The sequence below is a fragment of the Vombatus ursinus genome, unplaced genomic scaffold (assembly GCF_900497805.2).
Source record: "Vombatus ursinus unplaced genomic scaffold, bare-nosed wombat genome assembly UNPS02014864.1, whole genome shotgun sequence".
Taxonomy (NCBI): Eukaryota; Metazoa; Chordata; class Mammalia; order Diprotodontia; family Vombatidae; genus Vombatus; species Vombatus ursinus.
In genome coordinates, this window is record NW_020954642.1 from 16,891,865 (window position 1) to 16,910,577 (window position 18,713).

General features: G+C 40.1%; 1 protein-coding gene across 1 annotated transcript in view; it reads right to left on the reverse strand.

The window, feature by feature from the left end:
* LOC114027901 (thymidine kinase 2, mitochondrial-like) overlaps positions 1-18,713 on the reverse strand; it is a 46,633-nt gene that overhangs the window by 18,902 nt on the left and 9,018 nt on the right. Inside the window, exons 4-6 of the mRNA XM_027842078.1 lie at positions 11,746-11,799; positions 4,346-4,435; positions 1,173-1,246 (exon numbers count right to left, since the gene is read on the reverse strand). Of these exons, the coding sequence (XP_027697879.1) occupies positions 1,173-1,246; positions 4,346-4,435; positions 11,746-11,799 (218 nt within the window). The remainder of the gene's footprint in view (positions 1-1,172; positions 1,247-4,345; positions 4,436-11,745; positions 11,800-18,713) is intronic.

Here is an 18,713-nt window from a genome sequence, read left to right on the forward strand (position 1 = left end):
ATCTCAGAAGGGACTGATTAGCATTAAGAGGCACTGGGAAAGGCTTCTTGTAGAAGGTGGAATTTCAGCCAAGGCTTTAAGAAAGCCAGGAGGCAAAAGTGAGAAGGGAGAGTATTCCAGGCATGGGGGACTATGATTAGAGGAGACATCTAAAGTTAGCAAGCTCAACCTCTCATCTTACAAAGGAGGAACCACAAGTTCAGAAGAGGGAAGCATTTTCATGGTTCACGGGATCCTAGTATTTCAGAGTTGGAAGGGTCCCTGTAGGTGATCTAGTCCAGGGGCTCCTAACCTGGGGATTACAAATTGACCCTCCATTTGATCTGTGGATAGATTTCATGGAGTCCATGAAAATGCATGGGTTAAAAAAAAAATCACATTTATTTTTCACTAACCTCTAACTAAAATTCAGCAAGTCCTTCACTTATTTAAAAATATGATTCTGAGGAGTCCACAAAGGAGTCCCTTTGTCACACTGCCATTTCGGTCCGTGACACAAAAAAGGTGAAGAACCCCTGATCTAGCTCAACCTCTCATTTTATAAGGGGAAAGAGGTCCAGAGACTGGATGGTTACTGAGCAAGATCACCCAGGTCTCATCAGTGCGAAAATCGGGGATGTGAACATAGGTCTTATGATTCCATAGCCAATGTTCTCTGCAGTATACCATGCTGTGATTGGGGCTAAAACACTAAGCCATTAACATTAAGTAATGTCTTGCCCAGTTTTGGGGATATATACCAGAGTTAAAGGGGTTCCATCAGACTTTCCAAACCAAATTAACTTTGGGTTGGAAGGTACTTTAGAGATCACCCTTAATTCTACATATGAGGAAACTGAAAGTCGGAGAGTGGGAGTGATTTTCCCATGATGACAGAGTGAGTAGCAGAACAGGGGCTGGAACATAGTACTTCTGACTTTAAATACAGTGCTTGGCTTGACCAAGTTCTCACAGGTAATTGAACAGCTAGGATTTGAACTCAGGACCTCTGACAATAAACCCAGTTCTCTTTCTACTATATCTAAGACAGAGAGTTGTTTTGGATGAAAATCATAGTCAGCACCACATATACCACAGGTACTCAATAAATATGTTGAATGAATGGGGAAAAAACAGTTTAACAAAAACTGTTCAATGGTTATTTTTAAAAATCAGTAAACCAAGAACCATACCTTCTATGCAAATTTTCTACAAAAATGTATTTTGCACTGTGAATTGACCTCTCCATCATCCGCACTGGTAAAATCTAGAGGAAAAAGGAAAAGCGGTTCACTAGTTTTGCACTTGATGTGGACAAATATTATGAAATACATAGAAACCAATTCTCTTCATTCTCTATTCTACATCTGAAAGTTAAGGTAAACTTGACAATGGTCCAAGCATGATCAATTTATTAGTTAGGTTAGTAGTAACCAATAAATTGTGTCTATAACCTCTCAATAACCAAACTAGTCTTCACATAATTTTGAGGAGTACGGAGTTGGGTAGGCGGGGAAGCCAATGCAATTGGTTATAGGGTAGACAGCATCGTTGGGGTGGTGACAACATGATTGGTTACATCAAAGAAAAGCTGGCGAGCACCCACGTGGGGCTAGTAACCACCCCTTTCCAACAATTAAGAAATGTTCATTGTTTTATGGGACCCATCTGTCTCTTGTAATCTGTGCTAGGAAATCAAAACTACCAGACGTGGTGTCTCTTTGGAAGAGATAAAAACTCCCCTAACTGCACAAGGACAGGCAAGGACAGACAGCATCTCTTTTTTTGGGGTGGTACCAAGTTAACTTGTAACTTTAAACTAACTCAGAGAGAAAGTAGAATTCCTGAACTCCACTCAAGGACATAGAAAGGTGGCTTTAAGCAGATGCAGACTCAATTATAAAATTAATACATTATAAAATCAGTTATATTGTACAATCAATACAGTAGAAACTCAAAGTAATATTAATTTTGATCTTTTCACCAGTCTGAAGAAGACCCTCATTGTCTCCACCCTGTTGGCTCTGGATGGTGGCTTTCCCTTCATCAACCCCATATTTCCCCAGGATGGTAGTTAATGAGGGTGGGTTTCCCAAGGATTTCCATTTTCATAGTTGGAGGAGTTGACTTCGATGAAAATCACTACTAGTAGAGAGCAGTGTGACCAAAGATGGGGCCCAGAACACTGTCAGTGAAGCAAAGATACTGGAGTGGTTTGCCCTTTCCTTCTCCAGCTCACTTTACAAATGAGAAACCGAGGCAAAAGGGGTTAAGTGGCCTAACTGGCTTCACAAAGCTAGTAAGTATCTGAGGTCAGATTTGAACTCATGGAGATGAGTCTTCCTGACTCCAGACCCAACACTCTATGCATTATGGCACCACCTAGCAGCCAGGTGTGGCGGAAGAAGTCAGAGAAGATTTGAAATCAGAAGACATGGCTTTGTTCCTTGCTACCTGCATGACCATAGATGAGTCTTTCTTATCCCTCCTGGCCTTGGTCACCTCCTCTTATAAAACGAAGGGGACAGGTACTAGAAGACCTCTAAAATCCTTTGACTATAGTTTTTTTTTTCATCTTTCATTATAGTTTATTGGATAAATACAAAGTTATAGCCTCATTTAAAAGATAAAACAGATTTTAAATGGTGTGCACATACCTAACCTCTGTAATGCAGAAACAAATTAGTTTAAACTCACCATTAGGCACTTTTTTAAAGTGAAATTTTGGAATTTTAGGAGTTATGCAGTCTTTTCATACTCCTAAATTACAAGCAAAATGTGTTTCTATATATAAAAAAAAACATGTAAAAATTCACTTCTAAAGATACTGAGGCATTTTTCCATTTCTTCCTTTCCCTAAAAGTCCTGAAAATAGATTTCATACATTAGATTAATATCTGCAGTACTGTGAATAGGGGGAAGGAAGGAACAAAGAACTTGTACACTTTAAATTGTGACCCTCCTTCTGTCTCTGTCTCTGTCTCTGTCTCTGTCTCTGTCTCTCTCTCTCTCTGTCCCCTACCAGAAGGGCCATCAAGATTTCCTCAAATGTAGAAACAGGTTTATTGCAGCTAGTTTATAGAGTTTAGGACTTGAGGTCAGGAAGATGTGAGTTCAAATCCTATCTCAGAAACTTACCAGCTGTGTAACCCAGACAAATCACTTAATTTTTCTGTGCCCTGGTTTCATCATCTATAAAAAGGGGATAATAATAACACCTACCTCCTAGGGTGTTGTTAGGATCCAAAAAACATACATAAAATGCTTTGCAAACTTTGCATTATATAAATGTTGGCTATTATTATATATTACTCCTATTAAACCCAGGCTATGATTATTATATATTATTGTATATTGTTATTTATTACATTATATAAAATAATATATTCCATTATATATTATTATTAATAATAACCTTCCAGTGCATATTTATAACCAAATGTCACTAGCAATTGGGGGACAAAGGTAGGGAATCATCTACTTTGATTCTTGACCAAATATTTTTTTTTCATTGGACCTGGGATTTCATGAGTGATGGGAACCCCCAGGAAAGAAACTCCACCAATGCAGTCCCACAACTACACAGCAACTTATGTCTGAGTGCTGCTTGGGGCACTAAGAAGTCAAATGATTTGTCCAGGGTCATATAGCCAGCGTGTGTCATGGTGGCAAATGAACCCATGACTTCTCAACCCTGAGACCAGCTCTCTGGTCAGACTATACCACTCTTCCCCGACCTGTTAACTTTAAGAAATGTAACTTGGGAAAAGTGAAATTCAGACTTGCAAAAAAAAAAAAATTAAAGCATTTGTTTTCCAAGGACACATATGAACCTGTACCTTACTCTAAGTGTTAATTTTTATAGAGGTGTAGTTATGTAACCATGGGAAGAATCATTCACATTCATTAGTTAGCATATATAATGTTGCTGGAAGGGGTAAAAGGACAGAAAAAGTCAAATCTGGAAGGGACCTTAGAACACAGAATGCCAGAGCTGTGGGAAAGTCCTTAGAACAGAAAACGTCAGAGCTGGGCAGTACCTTAGAATGCAGAGCTAGAATGGATGTAAAATTATAGAGAAAGGTAAAAGGAAATCACCTCCTTCATTTTCTCATTTTTCAGATGAGAAAGCTGAGGCCCAGAGAAGAAAAACAGATGGCTTAATATAGCTAATAGGGTCAATCCTAGAACTAAGGTCTTCCTTCCAGTCTAATGGACAGATTTTCTACTATACCATGTTGTATAGTAACTAACTACAGGTAAGACTTTCTTCCTACTAAAAAAAATAAAAAAGAAAGGTTTCCTAAAAGCTTATTCTTAAAGAGTTCTAGAAAGAAAGAATGAAAATTAAGTGCATGAAACTCACCAGAGGCTTGGTGTGTTGCTCCAGCATGGTAAGCTGCACATAAGTCTGCAAGGTTATCCCCCATCTTGAGGCATCCTGATACATCAAGCCCTAGAAGGCAAAGGGAGACAAACATTTCACTTACATTGCAGGTAAAAGAATGGCAAAACTCCATAGGATTGGGAGCAGGAAAGAATCACATTCCCCTGAGATTTTACAAGGAAGGAAACTAAAATAGGGAAAATGCCTCCGCCAAAGTCACACAGCCAGCAAGGTAGAGAGGCAGAAATAAACCCATGTCCTAACTCCAAATCCGGAGCTCATCCCAAGGCTTTAGACAAGTCTTTCCTCTCCCAAAGGAAAAATGGTGGTTACAGCAGTGGTTCTCCAACTTTTGGTCTCAGGACCCCTTTACACTCTTAACAACCCAAAGAGCTGTTGTCTGTGTGAGTGATAGCTACTGATATTTGGGCAGCTAGGTGGTGCGGTTGAAAGAGCACCAAGTCTGGAGTCAGGAAGATCTGAGTTCAAGCCCAGCCTGACACTTACTAGCTGTGTGATGCTGGACAAGTCACTTATCCTGTTTGCCTCAGTTTCCTCATCTATAAAATAAACTGGCAAAGGAAATATCAAATCACTCCAGTATCTTTGCCAAGAAAATCCCAAGTAGGATCACAACGAGTTGGACATGACTGAACAACAATCTACTGATATTTACTATATAAGAAATTAAAACTGATAAAATTTTTTAAATACATATTGATTCATCAAAAATTATAATAAACCCATTACATGTTAACATAACTAAGCTTTTAATGAAAAACAAGTAGATTTCCCAAAACAAAATAAAAAGTTTGGTGAGAAGACTGGTCCTGTTTTACATATTTTCGCAAATCTATTTTAATGGAAGACAGCTGGATTCTCAAACGGCTTCTGCATTCAATCTGTTGTGATATGTTGCTTTGGTTGAAATACGCAAAGAAAATCTAGCCTCACACAGATAAGCAATCAGAAAAAGGAGTATTTTAATAGGCAAATAATGTCTTAGTATTACTGTGATAATAATCTTGACCTAGAAGCCTTTCGGAGAAAGGGTCTTGAGGACTTGCAGGGGGTCCACAGATTATGCTCTGAGAACCCCTGCCCTCATAAGATAGGAGAGAGGTAACCACTACTTGGGGGGAGGGGGCAGAACAGCCCAGTCCAGATGATTCTGCAGCAGAAGATACAGGCACAAAACACAAGGTACATTGTTGCATGTGAAAGGAAAGATAAACCTTAATCTCTTGATACACATGCTTGTGAAAATCGTCTGTGCCTTTGGACAAGATCTACAATACACTGACCTAAAAACCGGAACAGATGTCAAACTAGTTGTTGTAGTCATTGTAGAGCCCTGTCTGACTCTCTGTGACCCCATTTGGGATTTTCTTGGTAAAAATGCTGGAGTAATTTGCCATTTCCTTCTCCAATTCATTTTACATATGAGGAAACTGAGGCAAACAGGGGAAAATGACTTGCCCACGGTCACAGTTAAAAAGTGTCTGAGGCCAGATTTGAACTCAGGAAGATGAGTCTTCCTGATTCCAGGTCCAGACTATATCCACTGCACTACCTAGACCTGATGTTTATAAACAGACACCCTCTCTCCCTACACACACACACACACACACACACACACACACACACACACACACACACACACCCCTTTAAAATCAACTGCACAAAAATTAAAACAACCTTGAGATATCATTTTATACCAACCAGACTGGCTAAAATGATAGAAAGGGAAAGTGATAAATGTTGGAGGGGATGTGGAAAACCTGGGACACCAATTCACTGTTGGTGGAATTGTAAACTGATCCACCCATGTTGGAGAGCAATCTGGAATTATGCCCAAAGAGTTATTAAACTACCTAGACCCTTTGACCACTACTTGATCTACTAACCCTAACCCTAAATATGTGCAGAGCAATACCACTACTTGGTCTACTTACAAAGACAATTAGGGAGGAGGGAAAAGAATGTCTAAAATGTTTATAACAGCTCTCTTCATGGTGGCAAAGAACTGGAAATGGCAGGGAGACCCATCAATTGGGGAATGTCTGAACAAGTTGTGGTATATAATTGTGATGGAATACTACTTTGCTATAAGAAATGATGAGTTCAATAATTTTAGAAAAACAGGGAAAGACTTGCATGAAATAATGAAGAGCAAAATGAGCAGAACCAACAGAACATTGTATACTGTAACAGCAATAGTATTTTAAGAACGACTTTGAGCGAATAAGTTATTTTGTCAGTTATAAATACCAAAATCAGTCATAAAGAACATATGAAGAAAGACACTATTTGCATCTAGAGAAGGAACTGATAAACAGAACTATGTATAGAATAATTTTACACATGTACACGTATTTGTATCTAATGGTAGCCATCTCTAGGGAGTGGGGGGAGAGAAAAAGAAATTTACATGCTAATTTTGTTGTATATTTGAAAGAACAGTAAGTTGTGCATAGTAGATCTGCAGTTTCATATGCAACCATTTTTTTATTGTACTATGTTATGGAGATGCTTGTTTTATTCCATAAATTAAAAATGCAATTTTTTTAAAAGTAAAAAATAAAAAAATAAAATCAACTGCACAAAAGAGAGAATAAAATCAACTCTAAGCCTCTAGCAGTGAGCTCCTGACCTCTCTGGGAACTTCTTAGACTATCGCTTTTAATTTCCTTGTCTGGGGTTTTTAATCATCTTGGAGACTACTTTTACCTGGGGTATATGAATATATTTTTATTAAAGGGAATTTTTTTTTTAACCAACTACACAAAAACAAGATGGGAGTGCTATGGTTAAAAAGCTATTAACAACAACAAAAACATCAATAATAGTTAACATTTATACAACCCTTTAAGATTTGCAAGATGTTTTACATATATAATAGTAATAGCTAACATTTAATATAGTGCTACAAAGCTTACAAAGTCCTCTACCTGTATTATCTCATTTGATACTCTCATAACAGCCCTGTGAGGCAAGTGCTACTATTATTTCCATTTTACAGATGAGGAAATTGAGAATGAGAGAAGTGACTTACCCAGAGTCACACAACTAGTCTCTGAGGCAGGATCTGAACTCAGGTCTTCTGGACTCCAGTTTCAGCCCTCTATCTACTATACCACCTAGTTGCCTGTTCATGTTTAAAAAAAAAAAAAGGGCCAGAAGGGTTCCAGAAATTATAAGTAAGCTCAAGGAGTTAAATGTGTGGCAAACATGTGGGTTAAATCAGCCATGACACTCCCTAGCTCAAAAATCTTCCACAGATTCCTATTGCCCTTAGGACAATACACAAACTACACACTGAAAACCCTCCACAATCTGACTCTAGCCTACCTTTCCAATTTTACCACATTTAACAGTCCCTAATATATATCTTCTCCATTATAAGCAAACTAGACTACTTGTTATTCCATAAATTTAGTTGCTATGTCCTACCTTCAAGCATTTGCACTGGCTGTCCTCTATACCCAATACATAATCCGTCCTCATTGCTGCCTCCTGAAATCCTTTTCTTTCTTCAGCTTCTTGCTTAGGCTAAATCACCTCCTCCATTAAGCCTTCCCTGATTCCCTCCAGCTAAAAGGGATCTCTCCTCAAACTTTTCTGGAGAAGTTCTCTTATTCTATCAAGTTCACTTGTATACACAATGTATTCCCTCTACCAGACTTTAAACTCAATGACGAGAAAAGGACCATGGTTTTTCAATCTTATATACCCAATGCTTAGCACGGGACTTTGCATACAGTAGGTACTAAATAAATGTTTCTTGAATTAAAAATTTTTTAAAGTTAATTCAAGGCTTCCTTCATTGAAATATAGTATCTAAATTGAGAAAGGGCACGAGTTCTCTGCTGTTCGAGTTCCCTCCTTAGAAGAGGAGAGATCAAAAGGTGTAGCTCTACCACTTACGGACTGTGTGACTTTGGATAAATCATTTGCCCCCTCTCAACATAGTCTGCTTCATCTATAAAATGAGAGATTTGGACCACATGGTCTTCGCGGTCCCATTCAGCTCTAAGGTGTCATGACTTTAGATTGTATTTTGTTCAGCAGGTCATGTTTTAAGAGGGCCACTGACTACTTTTAGAAAATCCAAAAGAAGGGCATAAAGGACAAAGAAGTGACTCCAAACTCTGATATAAATATGACTATGTTTGGTTAAAATTAATAGATACCTTTTATTGTTTAAAACAATTTGGAGACTATTGGCAGCTTATAGTTTTGGATATGATTTCGTTTTAAAACGTTATTCAAATGTCAGATTAGAGCAACAGTTATTACATGTAATAATAATACATAATTTAATAACTTATTAATAATACCCAAATAAGCTAATTATATTTTCTATTTATTTATATTTCTTTAAAATTGTCATTCAGACGTTTCAGTTGTGACTGACTCTTCATGACCCCATTTGGGGTTTTCTTGACAAAGATACTGGAGTAATTTGCCATTTCCTTCTCCAGCTCATTTTACAGATAAGGAAACTGAGGCAAACAGGGTGAAGTGACTTGGCCAAGGTCAAGCAACTAGTGAGTGTTTGAGGCCAGATTTTTATTCATGAAGATGAGTCTTCCTGCCCAGCACTCTATTCACTTAGCCACCTAGCTAGCTCAATTTAAAAATTGTTAAACCCTGCCAAAGGAGCACTGAACAAAGAGGCCAAGGATACCTAGCCCAGTTAATAGGATGCTTAGATGACCCTTGATCATTCACTGTCTTCAAATATTTGAAGGGCTGCCATGTGGGAGTAAGATTGGATCTTTTTTCTACTTGGCCCCAAAGGGTAGGATGAGGTAGAGCTAGCAAGCTACCTATTAGAAATGGGACCAGGGAGAAGAGGTTAGGAGTAAGCAGGTTTCTGCTCTATATAAAGGAAATCAACAGTGACAGCTTTCCAAAGCAGAATGGATCACCTCAAAAGGCAGTGACTCTCCCATCACCAAAGCGCGTCAAGTAGGGTTCAATGACCACTTTTCCAAGGCTTCTATAGAGGAGTTTCCTGATCAAGGGGAAGGTGGACGAGATTGTGAATTCTTAACTGGGGGGGGGGACCATGAGCTAGTTTTTTAAAAAATATTTTGATAACTGTATTTTAATACAATTGGTTTCCTTTGTAATCTACGTATTTTGTTGTATACATTTAACAACAGAGATGGGACCAATGGGCTCCCCCAGATATTGCCAAAGGGGCAAGGTGAAGAAGACCCCAATCCTGACAATCTCTCACGTCCCATCCAACTCTAAGAGTCTATACTATTCGAGCCCTAACCTAATAATAATGACAGCCCACATTCCTATCATACTTTATAATACATTTTTCTCAAGATAACTCAGGGAGCTAGTGGTAGGTAGGAGGAGTCTTACTCTCATTTCCAAATGAGAAAACTCAGATTAAGTAACTAGCTCAGGGTCACTCAGCTAGTAAGCAGTGATACATTTCTGTAATGGGTTGAGGGTCAGACTAGACAATTCCTGAGGGCGCTTCCAATTTTACAATTCTAATTGCACAGCAACTGTCATCATATACGATAACCTATTATAATTCTTGATGATATTAAAAAAAAGGTGGGGAAGGATCTGAAAATGAAAATAACCCTTCCCCAAGCTCGTAGCACCAAGAAGTCTTGTTTCTATTCAGTGACTAGCAAATACCTATCTGGGCTGAAAGGAATAGAGAGGGCAAAGGAAGAAAGACTTGCTTTGGATTCAATTAGGCAGACAATTTTTCCTTGGTAATCGTCAGTCAGGATAATACTGATACCCGTCCAATGGCTTTCTGGTGGTAAGCCCAAGGGAGGGGGGTCTGCTGGTCTCTTTCTGTTCCCCAATTCTTCCGCTCCCTGTCACCAAGGCAACACAGGCAAGATGAGTTCTGGCTTCCTTGGAAAAATTCCCCCTCTACATATGCCCTCTCATAAGCTCCTACTGTCAGAGCCAAACACAGGATCAGAATTTCAAAGCAAAAAGAGATCTAAGAATACTAGAGTTAGACGGGACCTTATATAAAGCATCAGAGCCACAAGGCACTTTCAAAACAGAATACTGAAGTTAGAAGGGTCTTAAGAGTTCTAAGGCAAACTGGAATCCCAAACATTAAAGTTATAAGGGACTCCAGAACACAGAACGTTAGAGCTATAAGGGACTACAGAACACAGAATGTTCAAGCCCAAAGGGCTTTTAGAAAATAAAATGTCATGACCAATGTCATAAAAGGAATTTCTTTTGTTTTCCATTGGGGTGGGAGAGGGAAAGAAGAAAGATTTTTGTTCATTGAAAATAACTGAATTTAAGGGGCAGCTAGGTGGTGCAGTGGATAGAGCACTGGCCCTGGAGTCAGGAGGACCTGAGTTCAAATCTGACCTCAGACACTTGACACTTACTAGCTATGTGACCCTGGGCAAGTCATTTAACTCTGATTACCTCACCAAAAAAAAAACAAAAATTGAATTTAATTTAAAAAAAGAAAAAATTGTCAAAGCTGAAAGTGATATTAGAACATAGCAGGCCCAGACCTTGGCGATTTTCTAGTCTAGTCTTCTCATCTTGCTGGATAGATAAGGAAATTTAGGTCCAAAGACCAGTTTTCTCATCTTACTGTACTGATAAGAAAATTTAGGTCCACAGAGAGGACAGGGATTGCTCAAAGTCATAAAGAAAATGTTAAAATGCTCCTTCTGAAAAAAATCTAAGCCTCACAGTCTTGAACTTCACCTTCTCCAGGCCAGCAATCCCCACAAAATCCATGACTCTATATTAATAATTATGGATTTTAACACATCATCCCTGAACAAGCAACTAACAACAGCTGCAAAAGTTCTGCAAAGTGGTTGGGTTTTGTTTTGTTTTTTATAAATATTATCTCATTTTATTCTCACAACAACCCTAGAGGGGAGGTTGGCTATTATTACTGCCATTTTACAGATGAAGCAACTGAGGCAGAGAAAGGTTAAGTGACTTGCCCAGGGTCACACAACTAGTTAAGTGTCTGAGGCAGAATGTGAACTCAGGTCTTCCTGACTCCAGGTCCAGTGTTCAATCTGCTTTGTCTCCTAATTGCAAACAGCAAATTGTGGTTTTCCAAAGTATCCACTGGAGAGTACTATCTGCAGCTTATTTTACTTCCTGCCCCTCCCATCAGCCCTGATAGTCCCAAATTATCCATGGGTAGAATTCTGCCCGGCCGCCTGTCTGTCCTCCACTGTTCTTTTCATTCAAACATCCATACAGTGTGCTAAGGCACAGCTCTGAGACGCTCTAGTCTCTCCAGGCTAGCAGCAGGCTCCCCCCCCCCCCCCCCCCCCCCCCCCCCCCCCCCCCCGGGCCGCCGGCCCCCCCCCCCCCCCCCCCAGCTCACTCACCAGAGGGTTGTGGCCGCGGACATTTCTCCATTTAGATACGGGCTCTGTCAAAACCTGGAAAATGGAAAACAGAAACCAAGGATCACCAACCAAAAAAAAAAAAATCAGAACTGAAAAGAACCTGGCACTGAATAGGCACTTAACCTATCACATGCTTGTTGACTGATTAAGGTTAATGGGCCTTGATACATGAAATGTCAAAGCCACAGCAAAGACTATTACAGTTAACCCCTCACTTTCGAAGTGGAAGAAAACTGAGGCCCAGAGAAGGGAAGATAGAGAGTGAGTGGCTGAGTCCAGACTCCTTCCCCTCAGAACACTGGCTCACACTGCAAAAGACTTTGAGTTTTTCCTTTCAGTTAATCTGGGCTTCAATCTCTCTGATTTGTCCAGCTGTGCCATCTTGGAGCAGAGATCCACTTGGGAATGGGGCTCCCGAGTGCCCTGTCCTTGCTAGGCCCTAGTTAAGAGAGAAAGAGAAGTGGCCTCCAGGCATTTCCCACCTTAGCACGGGCAGACCTGACCCACCTAACCCATACTTAAGGGATTATGCTAAATCCTAGGGATATAGAGCCTGCCCTCAAGGAGCTTGTGTTTTACTGCAGTAATAATTCCTCTCCGTGGCCAAAGGGGGCTCCTCTTCTCTACCAATCTAAGTCATTCACCTCCTTTAAAACTCAACCCAAAACTCCCTTCTGTCCTTGTTAGCTGGCCTGTTAGTCCACCTCAGTATTTCAACTCATCCCATACTGTCTTAAATTTAATGAGGTGCAGCTTTGAAGCTCTCCTTCAAGGCTGGGTCTTCTATGAAGATTTCATAAGCCTTCTAAAGCACCTACTTAAGAAAGAGAGCTATCTCAGCGAGTGGTTAGAAAGCTGGTTTTGGAGTCAAAAAGACTTGGTAAGTGACCCTGGGTAAGTCACTTAACCCTGGTATCCCAGGCAACACTGCAAGCTGAAGGACAGCTGTCAGTTCCATTTCAGGTTGCTGAAAGGAAAAGACTGGGAAGAAAATGTCATGAGAGGAGCTGGCAATCTCCCTATGTCCCCAGGCGACTACACTAGAGATTCAGGCAATGTCCCCTGAGATGATATCTAGGACTCTCTCTCTTGTTCCAGCAGAGTTACCTCGCTCCCAATGGGAAAGCTCCTTCACACTGTATTGTCTGATATATACTCTCTCATTCTGGTTTTGCTATTGACTTGGAGAAATAGGTTTCTTTGCTTTAAAAAAAAAAAAAAACCTGCATGAAGACTTTTGGGACACCCTTTTTATTCTGCTACAGTCTATCTTCAATCATGTCTCACCAACTGCCTCGGAAATCCAATTCAGATTACATCATATGTCACACATATTCACACAGATTTACGGCTGAGAGAGACTGTAAGGGACATGAGTCCAAGCTCTACTCACTCCCTCTTGAATTTAGTGCCTCTCAGCTTGCAGGATGAAGGATGGACAAAACTGCCCACTGGCCTCCCTATAAATATCTAAACTGCAACATTCACAAAGCAGAACTCATTATCTTCTCCCTCCAAAGCTTCCACCTTTCTAAATTTACTTTTTCTGTCTCACGTTTACCGCTTCGGTGTAATCCGTGACCCTTCACAGTCCCTCACTCCCCATTTTCAATCAGTTGCCCAATCTGTGGGCAGTTACGTCAAAGTCAAATGGAAATGGATCCCTGTGGCAGCATATTGTTTTTTGTTGTTATCCAACCATGTCTGACTCTTCATGATCCCATGGACCATGGACCCATCTATCCTCCATTATGTCCTGAAGTCTCTCCAAGTTCATATGACCCTATCTCTCCATCTTATCCTCTGCCATCCCCTTCTCCTTTTGCCTTCAATCTTTCCCAATATCAGAGTCTTTTCCAATGAGTCCCACCTTCTCATTATGTGGCCAGAGTATTTAATTTTCAGTATTTGACCTCTGAGTGAATAGTTTGAACCAATTACTGACTGATTTGATCTCCTTGCTGTCCAAAGGACTCTCAAAAGTCCACAATTCACAAGCCAGTATCTTGGCTTAGAAAATCACAAATTAACATTACCTGTGTTATATTATATTTTTACTTATTTTGTTAAAAAATTCCCAATTACATTTTAATCTAGTTTAGGTCGGCTAGTTTGTGGGCTGCTTAGGGCCAGCTGGCTGCAAACACTAACTCTACTGTAAGTTTTACCTCCACAATATTTCTCTCTTAGTCTTCTCCTTTCCACTAAAAAGACCCTTATCACTTCTTACCTGGACTACTGCAGCATCCTCCTAATTAAGTCTCCCTTCCTCCAGTCTCTCCATTCTCCACACATAGGTGAAATTGATATAATTCCCAAAACACAAGTCTGAAGATAAAATTCCCCTACCCAAGAAAAAAAATAATCAACAAGCACTTATTAAGGGCCAAATATGTGCCAGGTGCTAGGAACATAAGTATAATGATGAATTAAACAATTCCCAAGTCATAGGAGCTAACATTCTAATGGGGGGAATATTTATATTTATATGTATATATATATATATACACACATACATATATACATATATATGTGGGGGGGTATGTGTGTATACAGAATAAATTTAAAGAGAATAAATGCAAAAGAGTTATTAAATACAAGGTAGTCTGGGAAGGTAGGCAAGCCGGGGGAGGGGGATAGCAGTAGGAAGATACATTCATGCAGAAGGTGCCTGAGTCTTCTTGAAGGAAGAGAGGTAGGTACTCTATGAGGCAGAAGGAACGTGGAATGCATCCCAGGCTTGTGGAATAGCCAATGCAGAGGCATGGAGAAGGGTGTGTAAGCAACACAGAGTGGGCCAGTTTGGCTGATCAGTGTGTACAGGAGAGTAATGTCCAAGCAATGTCCATCCAACTAGGCTGGAAAGATAAATTTGGGCCAGTTATTGAGAGAAATTAATATTTTACTATTACATTAATAACTTATTATTAATTTTTGATCTACCCTTTTCTTCCTATTTCTATTAAGATCCAACTTCTGAAAAGGTCAGGCAGTATCTGAAGGGCATGGCGGGGTGATGAGATTACTCCTAGGCCCCAAAGCACATGCTCCCTACCTAACTGGAAAACCCAATTTCTGTTCGGAGTATAAATAGAATCCATTCTGGGTGAGTGTTTGCCTGGAGGAGGAAGCCCCTATCCTTGAGTTTAAAGAAAACAACTTTGACAGTGTGTTGGGGAGACTACAGTGATGAGAATCTAAGGCAGAGAGCCCAGTCCAGAGGCAGCTTTAGTAATCCAGGTGAGAGGTAATAAGGTCCGAACTAAGCTAGTAGCTATGTGTGTGGGCAGGGATGACGGATCATTTAGGAAAGAGGTCATAGAGGTAGAAACAGAAATATAAGAAAACTGACTGACCATATGTGATGAGGGGGAGTGTGGAATCAAGGATAGAGGGGAAGCTACAAACTTGGGAAGGTAGAGGGGTGATGGTGTCTTCAATAGAAATAATGAAGTTTAGAAGAAAAGAGGGCTTGGGGGAAAAGATGAGTTCAGTTTAGGATATGTGGATTTTAAGATGTCTCTGGGACATCCAGTTTGAAATGTCTAATAGGCAATGGGTGATGGTTTGAAATGTCCAAGGGCAATCCAGCTTGAATATCCCATAGACAACTGGTGTCCCAAGACTGAAGCTCAGGGGAGACACTGGGGTGATAGATAATAGATACATATATACATACATACATACATACATACCTTTATACATAGATATATACATTGATAGATAATAGATGGCAGGTAGATGATAAAGAAATAGCTGTATGTAGATAGAAACCTCTATCTACATATAGCTATCTCTTTCTAGATACATATAATGTATTTATACCAGTATTTATCATCTGTATCAATATCTACAACTATAGGTAGATACAGATATATCTATGAATCATATTAAACCCAACAAACCCACAGAAGACGATGAGGTTACTGAGAGAAGAGAAGAGGGTACAGCTCACATCCCTGGGGCATACCCACAGTTAAGATACATGATATGGATAGTGAGCCAGCAAAGACAATGGAGAAGAACATTCAGGGAAAATTAGGTGAGAGCAGTGTCATGGAAACCTAGAGAGGAGAGAATATCCAGGAGGCAAGGAGGGTCAACAGTGTCAAATGAAGCTGGTAAATCAAGAACAAGGACTGAGAAAATACTGTCAAATGTGGCAATTAAGAGATTGTTGGAGCATTTTTTCTGGTGACTATAGAAAGCTTTGATTTCTTTGTCTGAAAACTGCCTGTTCATACCCTTTATCAATTGGAGAATGACTTGTATTTTTATAAATTAGATTCAGTTTTCTGTATATTTGAGAAATGAGGCCTTTTTCAGAGACACTTGTTGCAAAAAAAAAAAATTTACCCAATTTTCTGCTTTCCTTTTAATTTTAGTTGTACTGGTTTTGTTTGTGCAAAAACTTTTTAATTTTATATAATCAAAATTACCTGTTTTATATATTGTAATGCCCTCTATATTTTATTTGGTCCTAAATTCTTCCCCTATCCATAGATCTGACAAATAAACTATTCCATGTTCTCCAAATTAGCTTATGGTATAGCAGTTTCATTTGCATGATAACATCAGACACCAGACTCCTAAGAGGCAAGTAAGGAGAGAAAGGAAAGGAAGTAGAGAAAAGGAATACAGACAGCTTTTTCAAGGAGTAGTAGATAAAATGCTCATTCCTCTGTTTGGCATTTAAAGACCTTCACAGTCTGCCTCTGGCCTACCTTTCCAAGTGTACTGTATACCAATGATGTACAAAAAGAATAGGAGGCCACTATACTGTACATAAGGACCCCTGGGGGCTGCATATTGACTTGGTTTTAAAATGTAATATCTGCATTTTACTGTATATATTCATTTTGTCAAATATTTCCCAATTATATTTTAATCTGGTTCACACCCACTCAGGAGTGTTGTGGGCAGCACATTTGACACCTCTGCTACATTACTAACCTTCACATAGTTCTATGGTCCGACCAAGCTGGCCAATTTGCTGATCCGCATAAATGACATCCCATCTCCCTTCTCATAGGTTCCCCCCTCTCCATCCTAGAATGTACACCTGCCCTTCTCACCTGCCCCTCACAGAATCCCAAGCTTCCTTAGAGTATCAGTTCAATACCGCCCCATATGCTAGTGCCCTTCCCCCACAAAAAAACTTACGTTTATTTTGTATGTTTTGTATTGACTTATTTGTGTACGTGTCCCTCTCCTCACCCCACCCCCACCAAGCTCCAATAAGCTCTTGAGGGCTGGGACAGTGATACTTTTGTTCTTGCATGCCCATCACCAAGTACCAAGTACCTGATCCACAAGTGGAACATATAAGCATTAATGAATTTTATAAATTAGAAAACTGAAGCCCAGAGACATTAACTTGTTCAAGGTCACAAAATAAGTGGCAAAGTCCTAATTCGAGGTCCTCCCGCTATAAATTCGCTGCCCCCTAGAGCACAACAGATCGCAAAGTGAATGATTAAGCTGCTATTATGCCTCCCCTAAGGGGATGGAATTCATCTTCAAGTTTTCTTTCCCTTCCTCCTTTGGTATTTTACTGGGCAAGACACACACCTACTGAAATCAGAAACATCACGAGTCAATGACTATTTATCCCATTAGGGCACAGAGTTCCTTTTGAAGTACTGGGCACCCTAGTCACACTCAGGAATGTTTCCGGGAATGCCTCAGGCTTTGCCATTAATACACCTCCCTAGAGAACTCTGTCTCTAACTGGGCTCTGGCCTCAGCGAGGGCCTGTTAGTACATGGAGAGCTGGCTAGCTGAATTGTAGCTGGCAGCAATCTTTAGCAACAGGTTTCCTAGCTCCTTTCCCCTGGGGAGAAATGAATAATAAAACACTTTTTATTTATCTAATCCCTATCAACTAGGGCTGAAATAGAGCAGAAAGTGCTGGTGGTATCATGGAAGGAGCAGTCAACAAGCATTTATTAATTAAGGCTTAGTGTGGGTCAGGCACTGTGCTGAGCACTGGGGATACAAAAAGAAGCAAAAGACATCCCTGCTTTCAAGGAGCTTCCAATCTAATGGGGAGACAACATGCAAACAAATATGTACAAAGCAAACTATGTGCAAGATAAATAGAAAATAACCAGCAGAGGGAAGGTACTAGAATCCAAGGGGTTCCTCTAGAAGAAGGCTTCCTATAGATGGGATTTTAGCAGGGACTTGAAGTCAAGAGGTCAGTACTCACAGCCAGAGAAAGGAAGGGTTCCAGGCAGGGGGATCAGCCAGAGAAGATGCCTGGAGAGGAGGGATGGAAGACCCAAAGCGGGAGACCAACCAGAAGGCTCCTGCCATAGTCCATGTGAGAGGTGGTAAGAACCTGAATCAGGATGGCTGTTACGTGAGTAGAGGCAAGAGACTTACACCAAGGACAACAGTGTGGATATGTGAGATGAGTGAGGACTAGAGAATGCCACTGAGAGCTTAAATTTCCCTGGATAAATGGGAAGACTGGTGGAATCCCTGACAGAAAAAGAGAAGATTCAGGGAAGCAGAAGAAGAAAATGAGTCCTGGAACATGGGTTTCAATACCATCCATGAGGCTTATTACATATTACTCTTGGCCCTCCAGGGTCTCAGTTTTGTCATCTGTAGTAATGCTATCCAGGTGAAATGGATAGAGTGCTGAACCTGGAGACAAGAAAGCCTGAGTATAAATCTGGCCTGACCAGATTTATACTGTGTGACCCTGGGAAAGTCAATTTCTGTTTGCCTCAGTTTCCTCTTCTGGAAAATGAGGATAATACAGTTATCCCTTCCATATCACGAGGGTTAGGACTGCCATGCCCCCACAACCTGGAAAATCTGCATCAAATTTTTTGGCCCTCCCTTCATTCCAGAGAAGAAGTCCGAATTTTTTCTTTTTCTTTTTCTTGTATATGTTTACAGAACCTTATTGTAAAATTTGGGTTAAGTATTTGGTC